This window comes from Arachis hypogaea, chromosome 1 (genome assembly GCF_003086295.3).
Source record: "Arachis hypogaea cultivar Tifrunner chromosome 1, arahy.Tifrunner.gnm2.J5K5, whole genome shotgun sequence".
NCBI classification, from domain to species: Eukaryota; Viridiplantae; Streptophyta; class Magnoliopsida; order Fabales; family Fabaceae; genus Arachis; species Arachis hypogaea.
In genome coordinates, this window is record NC_092036.1 from 6,327,867 (window position 1) to 6,345,344 (window position 17,478).

Here is a 17,478-nt window from a genome sequence, read left to right on the forward strand (position 1 = left end):
GCAAGAGGCAACAATCCCTTCTAATTTATTCACACTAACTTCACTTTCACGTAACCCACTTTCACATAACACAATAAGACCAAAATAAAATCACACCAATGATTCTTAGATCCACAAAAAAAAAGAACTTCTTTTAGGGACTTGGGGTTATGCATGTATGTATGTATCTAAAATCACATCTATCAAAGTCCTAAAAAACCCTTCCAAGTCCAAATCTTTCATCAAAAAAATTATACCCTTTTGGCCATTCATTCCAAAACCACACAAAAGACCACAAATTTTTCACATTAGAATGCTTAGTTGCTAACACAATCAGATTCAAACAAGAACAAGAACAAGAACATGAACACTTTGAGTCAAATATTCCAAAACATGTTCTCAGACAACAGCAACATAATGCTTGCAGCCATAATATCTTTGCTCCTTGTAATCCTCTTTGTCCTTCTCCTCCATCTCTATGCTAAATGGTTCCTAGCTCAGGCTCAGGCTCAGGCAAATGCTCGCCGCCGTCGTCGTCGCCGCCGCAGAGCAGCCACAGTAACCGTTTCTGATGTTCTTGGCCCTGCAAGGTTCCACCACTTCCACAGCTTCAACATAGAAGATTCACCAATATTCCCATCATCATCAAGTTCTCATCACAATACATCAAAAGGGTTAGATTCTTCTGTCATTGCAAGAATTCCTCTTTTCATTTATACTACTACTAATTCAGAAGCATTGAAAGGTAGTGAAGAAGTTGAGAATAGTGATGAGCTTGAGTGTGTGATTTGTTTGAGTTCTTTTGAAGATGGAGAGATGGGAAGGTGTTTACCAAAATGTGGACATGGTTTTCATGTTGATTGCATTGATATGTGGCTGAATTCTCATTCAAATTGTCCAATTTGCAGGGCTCCAATAATTCTTAGTAGTGGGATTGTTGTTGAGAATGATAATTCCCAATTAGGTTCTGTTATTGATGATGGGGGTGATCATAATGATCATGATCATGATCATGTTCATGTTCATAATGTTGATGATGGTAGTGGTGCCTCTGCTTTAGTTGAGATTGTGGTTGATGATTTTGGTCAAAGTTCTGAGATTAGAGAGAATAATGAAAATGGAGAAAGAGTGAGTAGTAGCAGTGATTCTTCTGTCTCAGAAACAGAAACCTCAACATCTTTGGTAATTGTTGGTTGTTCTTTGAAGAGAATGTTGAGCAAAGTTTTTCCATCTAACAATGCAAATGTAAATGAATTACAAACTTAGATATTTATATATGATGTCATGAAAATGAGCAAAATCAACCACTTCTTATGTATAGATTACTATTAATTTCTTGGCTTGGTTTATGCATCTTTCAGGTGAAAATTGTTTATGGTCTCTAATGTTGTCAAATATCTTTCTTTCTTTTCTCTGTTTTTATATTAGGTTCTTTAATTACAAAAAAACAAGAAAAGCATTTTTGGACATAGATATGATTTATACTCCATTTTGGATACTAGTTGGGGATTTCAGGTAGGAATAATAAAAATGATAAAATTCACTTTTATTGTGTTAATATAAGGTGTTAGATTTGCATTCATACAAGAACTTCTCTTATATCATATATGAAATTATTAGGGAAAAAAAACAAAAATAAAAATTCTTGATTTCTCATATATATATTCTTCCACAATAGATTTTTCTAAGAGTGCAATTGAGAATCCCAAATTATTACATGGTGTTGGGTTAATTCAGTGTTTTGTGCCACTCTGCTCACATTGCATCACAAGCTAGAGCATCATCCTCTTCTGTTGCATAATCCAAATTTATGAGAATCACTCTCAAGTGAATGAGAAAAGTAAGAACTATTCTATTGCTTGTTTTGAACATTGGCTAGTAGTGTACTATATAAACATGTACAGTAGTACTATATAGGTGTATGTATAGGTGTATGTCATGACAAAGAAAAAGACAAAAGATAGTATGTTTGTACTTAAGATACCAGTGCTGTAATTGGCGATCCATCTGTCATGAATCATGATGCAACTTTAACGGCAATCATTGTTTTCAGCTCTGGACTCTACACTATATTGTCTTTTCTTGGCTAAAAAATTTGGATATGGGAGTAGGACGTGTGTTATTCCTTTACGTGATAATTTTTGGGTATTTTTTAAAATTATAAGAGGTACACAAATTGGACCATCTATTTGTGTTTAAAAAAAAAAATTGGAGTATGACCGTGTGTACTCCAAATTTTTTTAATTTTTTAAACATAAATCGGACAGTCCGAGTACAAAATCGGACAGTCCGATTTCTGTACCTCTTAAAAATCGGACAATCCAATTTGTACTCCATAAATTAAATCATCCCATATTTTAGAAAAATACCACAGTAGATCACAATTTAAAAAAACACCATTATTAACCCAATATTAAAAAAATGTGTCTTTTCTTACGAAACAAAATTTCTTTTAGGTGTTTATTTTTTGTTTATATTTTTTAAATTTATTTTTGTCAATGATATGATTTTTTTTAGAGTGAATATCCAACTCGGTTCTGACAATTATCTCGAAGGACAATGAAGTCCTTAACAAAAAAAATACCCTTTTCAGTCCTGAACTTTTTTTTATGGAACTGATTAGCCCATATGCCAAAAAAAGTCAATGTTATAACATTTTTTGTCTTTCGAAATAATTGTCAATGACCGTTTAGATTTTTTTTTTATAATATTTTGATATTTTATCCTATTTATTATAATCAAATCTCTATTATATCAAATTAATACAAAAATAAATACATACAACATAAATGTATCCACTTGCGTTTGATTCCTAAGATTGAACAACTGGGATAAGTATTGTGTTTAATGATTAGAGACGGAAACTAAAATTTTTTTTGAGACACAAAATCACTTCTAAAAATAGGAACACCAAGTGATTGAAATTTTCAAAAATAAAGACTAAAATTTTTATAATATTTCTTTTTAAAAATATTTTTATTTAACTTTTTAAATTTCAAATCTACTTCTTAATCTCTATATTTATCTTAAACTAAATATAATACTGAGACATAACTTAGTCTAGTATATTTTATACTAAATATAATATAGAAACTTAATTTAATTTAACTCTTTATTTTCATTCTCTTGTTTCAGTCTCTTAATCTTTTAAACACAGTTTTAAAAATTAAAATACACTGTTGAAAAAATGATTCTGGAAGACCGGGTTGGAAAATCTCTAGTTAAGAAATTAAATTAGCATTGACTAATATATTATTGGTCTTAATATACAGTTTGAAATGATAACATAAAATAGTAAAAAAAATGTCACAATGTTGCAAGTAATGAATGAGGCAAAGAGGCAAGGACAAAATCTTCCATGATTTCTGGTCAACTGAATTTGAATTCTTGTACGAGTCTATATAGGTCCTGAAAAAAAATGTATTAAGTGGGTCAAACGAACAAAGTGCTGCAAATGAGGCCATTCAAAAACGATGTTTGCTACAATATTTAATGCACAACTTGGCCTCATCCGTAGACACTTGCATGGTTTGGTCAATGCCTCATGCAAAAGTAAAAAAAGGTCATTGATGATTAATTAGTTAGCAGTATGTAAATTTCTTAGTTGTATTCTTATGCCCATTCTTCTCAATTGGTAATAATAATAATTCTACTTTTTTTAAAAAAAAATATTATATATAAATAGAAGCATTTGATTGGATTTGAATAATAATAATAATAATGATATGATGGAATTTGGACTGAAAAGGACTAAATGAAAAACAAATATATTGGGCCTGTTCTAATGGGCAATTGGTAGTACGAAAAACATATTGCTTTTTAAGACCAAAAGAGGGCCGAAGATTAACTTAGTATGATGTCCAGAAATCTTGGAAAAATAAAAAGTGAATATCTGCTTTCTAATAATTATTCGAAAGGACCACGAGGTTATTGACAAAAAATAAATACTCAATCCGGCTTTTTATTTTTTTTGGGATTGATTAGTCCTGTATACAAAAAAATAACATTGACTTTTTTTTGTACAGCGATTAATCAATTCCATAAAGATAAAGTTCAAAAGCTGGGTTGAATATTTTTTTTGTCAAAGTCTTTTGAAGTAATTATCAAAAAAGGGACGGTTTAAGATTTTATCTCAAAAATAAAATCTTACAAAATTGGGTTTGTGTAAACAGGGAAAAAAAATGAGCCATTGCATTGAAGACAGAAGAAAAAATATGTGGGACTAAAATTAATTTTACATCATAATTGGGTCATTATGTTATAAAGGAAATAAATAAAAAAAATATATTGAGATTATTAGATTATAAAAAATAAATGCTACTATCTAAGAACCATTAGATCTATATTCCCTTGATCCAACCGTTAACCTGTTCATGTACCAATATTAATGCAAAATTTTGAGATACCAACAGATCATTCACAAAAAAGCTCAACATTCAATATATAATATATTGTAATTCGTATTATTACTTAGTAACCTATTAACTCTAATTTTGGTGTAATTTCTTTTCTAAATACAAACTTTTTTTATTCAATATATATCTACTTTTGCATGATCCACTATGAACGACTCCAAGGATGGCTGGCACATGAAATAAATTTAGATTTAAAATAAAAGAGAGTCAAAATAAACTCACAATAAGTAAATATCGTTAACAACTCTATTTACATTGCCACTTTTAGTTGTTTATCTACTGTTTCTCTAATCACCCTGTCGGTTTTAGTCTCATTTTCATTTAATTTCTTTTATGTATAAAAAATATGTAGCCAGGTATAAATAATATAGTTTGTTACACTTTATCTGTATCATACGTCTATTGACAAATATTTCCTTGTCGTTTAAGATATTAACACTTGCTCCTTACTTCACTCACTCAATAATTCTTAGGAAAAGAAAATATAATGGATACTTTATTAGAAAAGGAGAAACAAAATATAATGTGTCTATATATATGAAATCAACAACTTTTATAATGGATAATTTGCAAATATTACAAAAAAAATAAGGTTATGTAAGATTGTGTTTAATTTTGAGAATAAAATAAGACAAGATATTAAAAATAGGACATAAATAATAAAAATATAAAAATTAGCATTTTTGTATTTTGTTTTATGATAAATTGAATATAAGATAAAATAAATAATAAAAAGTCCAATTTTTCTTTACTTTTTTTACAAAAAATTAGAATAAAAAATAGATAAAAAAATATAATATAAAAATTTGATTGTGATAATAAAATAAAAAATAAATTATTTTTTGTATCGTATCTTTGTATTTTTTTAATAAAAAAATATAAAATATACTAATTTAATATTTTAAAATATAATATTTTTATTTATATTTTATTTATTAAATATAATTTTATATTTCTATATATCTATATATCTTAGTCTCTTATTCTTATAAACAAACACGGCCTAAGTGACATTATATATTAGTTAGTGCACCAGATGATGCTGCAACAATAATCCTTTCATTTCATATATATAATGTTCAATTGAGAAGTCACAAGAAATAAATTAATGCAATTGATGATATAGTACCAAAGAAATAGCCATATGTTTATTATGTATTTCGTACACATTGGCCTCGACGTGATTCCTTTATTTTTTTTCATTTATTACAAAATAAATGGTTCAACTAACTATGGCCCTAGTTATAGTTATCTGTACTTTTATTATTTATTCTTACAAGGAAAAAACATTTAATAATGGATGTGATAGAATATGTGTGTGTATCAATAATGTATGAGTTAAGATTTTGAAGGAAATTTAAAGAAAGAATAGTTGAAAGAATAATTGAATTTATTTTCCTTTTTAAACTCTCTATATTCCCATTAACTATATAGTACATGATAAGGGAATACCTTCCTTATAGAAGTAGATTTAAGAATTTCTTCAGAAAAACCCCTTTCACTTTTTATCTGAGTAATAAGTGATCTTTTATTATTTCAGAAAATGATATAGAGATGATAGAAAAACAGTTTATGAGTACCATTTTCTATCTTAGCTTATATACTATGTTAAATTTTATTTAATTAGTTTCACTCATTTTATTTTTTTTTAATTATATATATCTAACAAATATTTTATGTATACTAAAAATCAACCATTAAATTAATATATATTCTATTTATATATTGATTTATAAAATTTTTAATTAAATAATCAACCACTTGTAGAATAATCAAATTCTATCGTAATAGAATAATCAAATCTGCAATATAATAAGAATAATTAAACTTATTTATAATAATATAATACTTTTTCTTATAAAATATCATATATAGCTAATTTATTTACACCTAATATAATTGAGTATCTAATCATATATTACTGTGCATTATTCTATGTACTTTAAAAATTACTCAGAAAAGGATAATTAATTTAAAATATTATACAGACAATAAAGCTTTCTAAGAGATACTTTTCTCCAAGCTCTTCCGAAATTCTGGGAAAAGTTAGAAGAATAATATACGATAAAAAAAAATGATATAACAATTAAAAAAATTAAAGATGAAATTTAAAATGGCTATATAATATGCTTAGCATTAACATGTGCACATACACATATACACAAAGGAATTAGAAGAAATCAGGGCGGAGTTAGATAAAATATTTGAATGAGCCAAAAATATTTATACAATAAATTAAGACTAAAATAAAATTTTAAAGAGTGATTAAATTAAAATTTATATATAATTTATATGTAAAAAATTAAAATTAAAATTAAAGGGGTTATCGCGCTTCTTTCCTAGCAACTGGCTCCGCCCCTGGAAGAAATTAATTAATTTAAATGAATTAAATTGTACATTTCTTCATGGCAAGAGATTTACTAAAATGGAGGGATGCTCTGCAAAGAGGGCAACTAGGATGTGCCCTAAGCCACAAATCCAAACACTCAGAATGATAAACATGTTCACATTCACTTAAAATTTTTACCTTCTCATTCTCTTGGAAACTACTCAAACATATGCAACATTCTTTGTTCTCATAATCACCAACAATGCTAAGACTCTTAGTAATAATGGAAGATGAATGATAAGCATCATGGGTAGGGTTGATTATCACCACAACCGGGTTGGCCGGTTGTTGTTGCGAAAAGAGGAGGAAGAGGCGACGACGGCGGCAACAGAAGTGGATACATAGGAAGAATGTAGGTAGAAGGATGAGAATGGAAATGGAACATATCAAAAGGATTAGCCCTTGTTGGTTAAATGATTGGTAGTTTGAGACATCAACATTATTACTTAGCTTATGGAAGTGTAATTGAATGAAATTGATTTGGTAGTGATGATTTTGATGAGTAGTGGCCATTTTTGGTGTATGCAATTGTGTAGCTAGAGTGATAGCTAAGTTTTTAATTGAATTGAAGGTGACAAAGAAACATAGATAGCATATGTAATGTATGTAATGTGAAGAGGTTGTTAAGGTTGTTAGATTGGAAAAAGTTATTGGTAGAAGATATAAATAAGAACACATCCGGGTGGGTAAGATGGTTGTTATTATCAGAGAATGTCGGTATCATGGTTCAGTAATCTTGTGCATGGTGGTTGTGAGCATTTGTTACCGATTTCCATTTCTTACCCTACTAATTAGTTTGACATATAGTATTAGAAAAAGTATATCGTACTAATATATTATCTACCAACTTATTGTCAATAATAATTAATTATTATATTTTAAATATATGTATAAAAAGACACATTCAAAAAATATATATATAAAAATATTTTTATTAGATACCGCCATAAAAAAGATATTTTTATTAGACACATTTACAAAGATATTTTTATTAAATATAATTATAAATAAGAGTTAGTAGAAGTTAGCAGAAATACTATTAATAACGTAACGGAATTGATAACATTATGATATTTTTTTTATCCTTCTCTGTCATGATTCGTTTAAATATAAACATTTTAAAATTAAATCATGCATGTTATGTCCGTATATCAAAATTAATTATTAAATTTATTATTTATCATATAAAATATATATTAAAATATAAAATATACATTAAAAATATATAAAATAATATATGTATATATATTATTTTTCTTTGATGAATTCTATAATATTTTTATTATGATGTCTAAATTACCTAATTTATTTTTAAAAATAAAAAATAAAATATTTAAAATAAAAAATAAAATATTTAAAATTTATTAAATATTATTTATTTACCTTTTTTAGTAAATTAAGTACAATCTCAAAATTACCATAACATTCACTTCTTTCTTTTACCCCTCATAGACTTGAGAGACACAACTACTGTACCCATAGCACTAGGGTACTACCACCAAACCATGTCTTTTATTTATTTATTTATTTATCTGGTACTACAAACAAGGTAAATAATTAGGGAAACCTTTTAAGTTAATTATAGATTTAGATGTTTTAATAATTTTAATTATAAAATTGATTTTAATTATTAATTTTAATTAAATATATATTTTATAATTAAAATTAATGGTTAATTAAAATATTTAATTTCGTGATACACTTAAAATGTATCTAATAATTAGTATTCTTTTGTAATTAATTTAGATTAATTTAATAATTAATTATTTATTAATCTATTTAATTAAGTATTAGAATATTAAATTCTACTTTTTGTATATAATAATTTATTAATTAATAAAAAAATTCTTAAATAAAATTTCAATCAACAACAAAACAAATTAATCATTGACAGTGAAAAATCTAAATAATTAAGTAGTGCCGTTTGTATAAAGTAATGTAGGCTTATAAGGTCAATTATAGTATACAGATGTAAATTTATATAGAGAATATAAATATTTATTTTAAACTATACAAATTATTATTTATTAATATTAGTACCACTGTTGATATACATGTGTCATTATTTTTAACCACAAAAACTTAATATGTACAAAACAAATTTTACAGCAGTGTTTCCCGGCTTATAATTGGTTTTGTAGACTGAAAAGCCAAATGCATTTGAAAAGAAGAAATTAGAGGCAAATAGATCTGACGTCTTCGGTGCTCATGGTAGTGAGAAAGCAAATGGCCTCAAATCCTAAAGAAAGACATATATCACGTTCTTCTGCGATTGCAAGATTTTTAGTTGTGTTGAGATTGGTGCATTCTTAGTCATAAATAAAAAATAATAAATTATTATTTATTAAATTATTTCAATAATTTTTTTAAATTTAATTTTAATGAATATAAAATTAATTTATATATTTTATGAATTAAAATATCAATTCTTAAATCTTTTATATTAAAATTTATAATGATTAATCAAATTATTTAAGTTTAATTATTTTTCATGATAGAAAAAATGAAACAAAGACTCGCTCATATTACATTTGTATAAATAACAAGCTAAAAAATTTATACAAGATCAACCGTCAAGTATTAATTTTTTATAGAGTCACATTTTTTTGTCATATTTATAGTGTAAACGAAATATGTATTACTAAAAATATAAATAAAATACATATATATTTATTTAGCTCTCAGTTTTATTAGATAACTAAAAAGATGGTATTTACAATTTATTTTAGATCAATTTAAAATATAAAATTTACATAATTTATCTAAATTTTATGTTTTAACAATTTTATAATAAAAATATTAAATATTTATTTTTTAATTAATCTTATACTTATTATTATTATTTCAGACATTAATATACTTTTTTTTAAAAAATTTTGTTTATATTATTTTATTTATTTTGTTTATAATATAAACTAGATATATGTATATAACATATGCATATTGTTTTTACTATAAATAGAATAAGTAATATTATATAAATTAATAAATATTTTTAAAATAATATATTTTGATGAATAAAATATTTAATTTATTTATTTAAATTTTTTTAGAATTTTATTATTATGATAAACTATTGTTTAACTAAAAATTTAAAATGCATTAAAAATTAGATTAATATGATATGAATTTATTAAAATGACTTATTTGTCTCCCCTTCTTTTAGGATTTGAGGTTATTTGCTTTAATTTAAGTCGTGTTTTGTCTTTTTCATTTTAAAATAAATATGCCTTCAATTTTCATTTTAGGATTGAGATGTTGTTGTAAAATCAAGATACTATATTTAAAATTGGTCCCGGCGAGGCTCGAACTCGCGACCTTCGGCTCATAAGACCAACGCTCTAACCAACTGAGTTACGGGACCAAGTTAATTTGAAAGATAAATTTGTAATTATTTAGCAAATATTCAAATACAATATGACCTTATCAAAGCTTTTCAATAAACAATATGAATTTATCAAATATTTATTATTGTTTTTAACTTTTAATGCTTTGCCTAGTATTTTTATTGCCTTTTCTTTTTAAGCTACTGATTATGGTATTAAAATTGTGAACTGATATATGCAATCGTAATTAATTCGTAAGATAATTATTATTATCACAGTATCTATTTCATTAACATAGCAAGAAGTTAACAAAAAAATGTCATTGTCGGTATATATATATACGCTGTATCACATTAGCTTTATCATAATTTTATGGATTGTCTAACATAAACTTTCTTAAAATCACGTCAATTAAAAAGGTGGGTTCAACTAAGAAAGATAATTCTTTTTTCTTTCTTTCATTTTCTCGATTATTTCATTCAATTGCTCCCGCGCACTATTGAATCAAAATCTGAATTTTCTTTTTTGGTAAAGACTTAAAGCAAATCTTTTTGGGAAAAAAAAAGGACTTAAAGCAAATAAAGTAGCAAGTAGCAGCCTAGTAGGACTCAACCTATTGAGTATTTAGATTTATCTATATTTTGGTGTGTTTGATATATTTGGAATACGATGTTTATTTGATATTCAAACAAGTATCTTTTGTATTTAATAGCATTTTAATCAAAAATAAAAAATATTTTTTAAACGTATTTAAATTTATCCAACAAATACCATGACGTATTAGTATATTTAATTTTGTTCTTCACTTATATTATTAAAATAAATTTTAAAATAATATATATTATTATATATTTATTAAAATATAAAATAATTAAAATATTTTATACAATTAAAAAAGACAATAAAATGTTTAACAATATTAGTTTGTATTTTAATTCAATAAAATATTAAAAAATTATTATAATTTAAAAAAATTATTTTATATTATGATAAATTTTATAATATCTATAATTTAATGTCTAACTTACTTTTGTGATAAATTTTAAATATTTAATAATTATTTATTTTTATATTTTTAAAATTAAATATTAATTTTTAATTTTTTTAATAAATTCGACAAATATTTTTAGATATTATAACAGTTATTTTATATTATATATATGTTGTGCCTCCATATTTTATAAAATATTAAAATTAGTATGTCTGTGTGTCATGTGTGGTTATCATGGTCCATGTTTGTGCTTCATAAGACTCAACATTTTTCCATGTTAAAAAGGAAATAGATACATTATATTAGAAAAGGGTAAAGTATCAAAAAATGCATTAAATTATTATTGTAGTACTAACAACAATATTTTTTAATTTTATTATTGACAAAAATATTTTTAAATTATTTTAAAATATGACAAAAATGATTCCATTTTTTTCGTTAACGTAGAACATCTTAATTCACAAAAATATACTTTTGACACATTTTTAAATTACATAAAGTATTTTTATCCATAATAAAATTCAAAATATTTTTATCAATAATAAAATAATTCAAGTGTATTTTTAGTGATTTATCATTTACCCTATATTATAAAAAAAATCACACTTTATTACTTTTATATAAGAACAAAAGGCCATCACTCACTACCTCTCCAAATTATATATAATTTTTCCACACTAAATCAAAAGGATCTAGTGATCTACATAGTGGAATCGGGAATCTTCTTATTTTCTTTCAACAAATTAAAGTTCAAAAGAAGGAAAGTTTGAGACGAATTGGTTAATTAGATACACTGATACAGTAGAGTAAAACAGCCCTTCACATATTGCATTTGCTAGTTTACAAGGGATCTAAGGTTCAAACTTCACTGTGGGTACGCATAATAATAATAATAATAATAATAATAATAATAATAATAATAATAATAATAATAATAATAATAATAATAATAATAATAATAATCACACATGTACTACTCTATTATTTTTGTTAATATAGTATATATGGCACAAATAATATTGTCATTTAGGTTAGTAAAATTTGACTGAATTTGATTAAGTGTAAACACTCAATTTCGTCCATTTTAAATAAGGATAAAACGATTTTTGTCAAAAAAAATACATTCATATTAGTTTCTATCTATGTTAAAAAATATTCAAAGAAAGAACAACATTAATTAAACTAAAGAGTAGGAACATTAATAAGAACAAAATTATTAAGAAAACAATTAGCCTACATATATATTAACCTTATAGTATAGCTTGTATTTACAATTAGACATTACATTATTTGAACACATACAAGACATGCAAAATGCTTAAGCCCAAAGAGCAAGAAGAGACATTGAAGCAGAGCCAAGAGTTAATGCAAGAAAAGACAGTTTTTTCAACCTCCTATTTGAGTTCATAAGCTTGTTGTGAAAGAAATCAACTGCAATGAGATCAACAAGAGCCATGTAAATTAGAATCCCCGAAGAAACTGAACCAAGTAACCCTTCCATGATCAAGGCATTAGGGTTATTATCATCATAGCCAGTCACTGAGAACAAAATCATCCCTAAGATTATTCCCATTGGTGTTGTCACTGAGAACATGAGGCACATGTATGCCATTGTTCCAAAGCTGAACCCTGCCTGTAATATAAATTAAAATATTAAATAGGGTTATCATACTTGTTGTACTCTTGAAATTATAAAAAAATACTTCCAACTTTTGTAACAAGTTTTAATTTTATTTCCAAAGTTTAGACCACTTCAATATTGATTAAAACTGTTTAAATATCAATTCTAAATGTTAAATAATTTTAGCCAATGAGTTATAACTCAAATGACATAGTCTCTCTATACTCAATTAAGAGGTTGCGGATTCGAGTCTCCTATCTTTGGTAAAAAAAATGTTAAATAATTTTAAAAAATAATTTTATAATAGAAAAAATTAACTAATATTAACTAATTAAAAATTAATTCTCTATATTTATTCTAATCTGAAATCAGCTATTAAACATTCTAAATCAATCACATTTTGTAAAACTTCTAAAATGTTTATGATTTTTAAAAATAAATTTCATGCATTATCAATATAAAACAGTTTTACACATATATCTAATTATATAACACTATATTAATAAAAAGAAAAAAGTATAAGTAGACAATAATATTATTGAACAATGTGAATAATAGGGTTAAAAAAGTAAATTAATTCTAAATTTAATTAATGACATGAGTAATTAATATCTAATAATAACTAAATTTAAGGCCCGTTGTTCATGTTGTTCAAAAAAATTATTAGTTAGCTAAAATAACACAAATAAAAATAACTACCTTTTACACTAATAATATAAATGATAATACAAAAAAACAGATATAATTAAATAATTATATAAAACAATTCACATGCTCGGTATATTAAAATTAAACTTTTTAAAAATTTACAACTGCCTTTCTTTTTTACAAAAGCAATATTATCATCACCAAAATTATTTAATGCCCATAACAGTAGTTTATTGTAAATTATTGAAATATCATTGATGTGAAAAAACTTCTAACAATAAGAGCACAACACTAACCTGGGCAACACAGCCACCAAGACCCATTCCTTCAAAGATCTGATGAAAAGCCAAAGCAGCAACGAGTGGCCTTATTGTGCAAACATTCTGAGACATTCCCATTGTCACTCCAATTATCACCGAATGAAATATTATCCCAATTTCCAACACTTGAGACACCAACCTCTGTTTCAATCTCGCCACTTCCTCTTCCACCCCAACCCTCTCCACGTCATCATAACCGTCATAACTGTCTCCAACTAACTCCTTCCCCTCTTCTCCCTCCAAAGCCTTATAGCTCACGTGATGCTCCATGTGCGAGCTGGCTGCCACGTCAACCAAGAGTGCCAGGATGGCGCCAACTAACGTCACAAATCCCGCAAAAGGAAAATCCTTCCACGGATGCTTGGATGCTACGTGGCAGTCAGCTAGCGCGTCAAATGCATCAGGCATAACGTGGACTAATGAGGTGGCGAGGATGACCCCGGCCGCGAAGCACTTGATAATAACAAGAGCTTTGTCATAGAGTGATCGATTAGCTTTAAAGAAACGTGTCATCAGCACCGGGGATGACATCCCTACCATGCTGGTGACGAAGATGGTGAATATGGAAATGAATTTTAGGTGTTCTGCGGCTGTGCTGTCACGACATGTAGCGGCTCGAGCCGCATCTGCAGCAGTTGCACACGCAGCCGCTGCCGACATGGGATCGGAGGATGAGACAGAGAGGAAAGTAGTTTGTGTGTTTGTGTTCTGTTCTAAGTTTAGGTTGAGAGTTTCAAGTGTTTGGGACACTTAAAAAGCGTGGGTTAGTTAGTGACGAATGATTAGGCCCTAGTAGTCTAGTTTTAAGGTTAGTTATTAGCTATCTAACTTAATTTCTTTAGTATAATTTTTTAGTTTAATAATTTAATAATATATTTTATTTCATATTTTTAAATATTAAATAACTAAATAATAATAAATTTTGACAATACTCTAATATTTTTTTTAAATTTTTTTATATTTCATTCTAAAAATATTATTTGTATGGTTCCATTTTCTTCTAACGATGTTATTAGGTATATATTAAAATTAATTACTAAAATTAATTATTAATCTATAATATATATTAAAATATAAATATATATTAAAATTAAATTAATTACTTATATGTATAAATATATGATAGTTAATTTTTATAATTAAGTGAAGATAAAAATTAACATATTATTTTACACTTAATTTACCCTTAAATTTTGAATTTTTTCTCTCTCTTTCAAATGTAATTATTTTTCATCATGTAATATCTTCTGTGTAGACAAATCACATAACTTTACGTGGCCATGCACAAAGCATATTTTCTATTGGTGTATGGTTAAGGTGTGCTGCGTCTGAAACCCATAAATATTAAGATTGTACTGTTCTTTCATCTTTTTTAGATCCCTGAGTGCTGTTCTATACTTATATCCACCATCTCATTTCCATAAAGTTGAGTTTGTTAGATCTCACTGAAAGTTCTATGAAAAGAAAATGAAAGAAAGGTTTTATTAATTTTTTAATTGAGTTTCAATACCTTTTTTTCTTTTTAGTTAAGTCTCTATATTATTTATATTTTTAATTAAATTTTTATCGTAAAACAAAAGTCTGAGATAACAAAATATTCTGTTTTAAAAACGAATATTCTAAAGTTAAGTATAAAAAATCTAATCTAAAACACTTCAATATTTTCTAAATTTCAAAAACACTCTTATCATTCTATCCAGACTCAGAAACTCCAGATCTTTTTGCATTTTTGTTGAGCTCTGCTGCTGGGTGTGAAAACCTTTACCTTTCTTCAAATCTTCACTCTCTTTAGCTCCTAACATATTTTTCCTCTCACAAGTAATAAATCTGTTGCCTCACTATGTTCTGCCCTTTCTCTCTCATCCTGCTCTCACTTTCGTTCTTTCCAATAGTCCACTTTACCCGTTTTACAGAATTTGAAGAAGACGGCGATAAACACACACCGACAAAAATTTTTACAAATATGAGCAGAACCAACAGAAATAAAAAGATTTATGGAAAGCAGATGCAAGCGGTGGACCAGCGGCAACAAGTATAAAGCTGGTAGTGGCTCAATGACAAAGATGCAGAAACAACTGTCGTGAGGGCCGCTGGGTGCTCCTCTCTCTCTCTCTTCTCCTCGGCTTGCTATCGCCACACATATTAGCTATCAGGCGCATCTTCGTCTCCACCTTTCCTTTCATGACGGCGCCATTTCTGGCTATGTGTTGTGCGCCATCGTCGCGTTGGGTGGTTTTGTCATTGTGGACATTGTCGTCTTCTTCAGCCGGTTTTGTTCCTCATCACGTAAGATCGCTAGCGTTCAGAACTCGTGTTCCGCATTCAGGTAGATTGGTTCCTAAATCAGAAGCTCCAATTGTAGATCTAGAATTGTTGGTGTGATTTGAATTTGTCATGATTTTGTTGCTGAACCTGAAATTTGGAATTTGTATAATTAAATTGTTAATTTTGGATCAGAAATTATTTATTGTAATTTTGTTGATGATTTTTTGGATATAAATCTGTTGTTGCCAAAGAGGAATTTGTATAACTGTTTATTCTACTTTTGCTTCATTTTGTTTCTACCTTTGTTTAATTTGATTATACTGATTATGAGTTTTGATTATGTATTTTGTTTGTAATTATTTTGCTCGTAATTAACTGATTATGTTATGGTAAAATTCTATGAGATAATACTCAATTTGGTCCCTAAACTTCCACGCAAGTTTCAATTTAGTCCTTGAAATTTCAATTGCCTATATTTAGTCCCCAAATTTTGTGAATATAACTCATATTAGTCCTTGAAACAATTTTCAACATACAAACGTTAACAGAATACTATCGTGACAGCCGGATACCACACTAAACTTTGTAAAATGATGTCGTTTTGGTTTTGGTACTCAAATAACCCAAAAACAACATCCTAAATGGTGTTTATTAAAATTTTACCTAACAAAATAAGTAATACGATATCGTTTTTGAGCTATTTAAATGTCAAAAACCAAAACTGCATCATTTTACAAGTTTTAACGTGACATGTGATAATCTACAACAGCTCTCTATTAATGTTTTTATACTAAAAATGGTCTCAGAGACTAATATGAGGCACGTTTATAAACTTCGGGGACTAAATAGAGGCAATTAAAACCTCAAGAACTAAATTGAGACTCGCGTGTAATTTAAGGGACCAAATTGAGTATTATCTCAAATTCTATTTTTGATTATGCTAGTCTGGATTTGTGTGGTTAAAGAATAAAAATAAGGACTTGATTGATTAGGAAACATGTTGATATTGGAAGGGTGGTGACGAAGGAGGAGGGTGAGGAGATAGTAAACGAAGTGGAGGAAGTAGTGAAAGGTGGTGAGGGTACATGGAAATTATAAGTGTAGGGTATGGAAAAATAAGTAAATACACACTTCACTAACGTTTTTTAAATGTTTAACAGGAGTAGAATTGTAATTAAAAAAAATAATGATATAGAGATTCAGTTAAAAAAGTATAAAAATTTAATTATAAATTTGATAAAACTATAAGAATCTGCAGAATAATTAAACTTTTTTTAAGTCTAAAAATTAAAATTCCAAACTATTGATTAAATCAAAGTAAACCTTGACAATTTCACCTTGGTAACGCGTGAAACATGTTTAATGAAAATGCAGTGTTCTCATAACAGAATTGGAAGCTGGTCCAGTTAATCGAAAATTGGTCACTAAATCGGTTTGATTAAGATAAGAAAAATGTAAAATAGTCTCTGACAATTATTTTAAAAGACAATGAAACTTTTGATAAAAAAAATCTAATCTAACCGC

General features: G+C 26.8%; 2 protein-coding genes and 1 non-coding gene across 3 annotated transcripts; 1 reads left to right on the forward strand and 2 right to left on the reverse strand.

Annotated features, from left to right (window-relative positions):
• Positions 1–56: 56 nt before the first annotated feature.
• Positions 57–1,297, forward strand: LOC112792495 (uncharacterized). Its single transcript, XM_025835761.3, has one exon. It carries the CDS (start codon positions 343–345, stop codon positions 1,243–1,245), a length of 903 nt encoding a protein of 300 aa, XP_025691546.1. The 5' UTR covers positions 57–342; the 3' UTR covers positions 1,246–1,297.
• An 8,776-nt stretch (positions 1,298–10,073) lies between these two features.
• TRNAI-UAU (transfer RNA isoleucine (anticodon UAU)) lies at positions 10,074–10,147 on the reverse strand. Its single transcript has one exon. It is a non-coding gene; the product is annotated as a tRNA-Ile (tRNA).
• Positions 10,148–12,277: 2,130 nt separating this feature from the next.
• On the reverse strand, positions 12,278–16,226 carry LOC112792502 (zinc transporter 6, chloroplastic). Its single transcript, XM_025835771.2, has 2 exons — positions 13,666–16,226; positions 12,278–12,733 (listed from the first exon to the last, which is right to left on the reverse strand). Exons 1-2 carry the CDS (start codon positions 14,347–14,349, stop codon positions 12,419–12,421), a joined length of 999 nt encoding a protein of 332 aa, XP_025691556.1. The 5' UTR covers positions 14,350–16,226; the 3' UTR covers positions 12,278–12,418.
• Between the last annotated feature and the right edge of the window lie 1,252 nt (positions 16,227–17,478).

Coding starts and splice junctions, on each gene's coding strand:
- LOC112792495 (XM_025835761.3), top strand. CDS start 343: ATGAACACTTTGAGTCAAATATTCCAAAACATGTTCTCAGACAACAGC.
- LOC112792502 (XM_025835771.2), bottom strand. CDS start 14,349: ATGTCGGCAGCGGCTGCGTGTGCAACTGCTGCAGATGCGGCTCGAGCC. Junction 12,734..13,665: donor TTGGTGGCTGTGTTGCCCAG/GTTAGTGTTGTG, acceptor TTTATATTACAG/GCAGGGTTCAGCTTTGGAAC.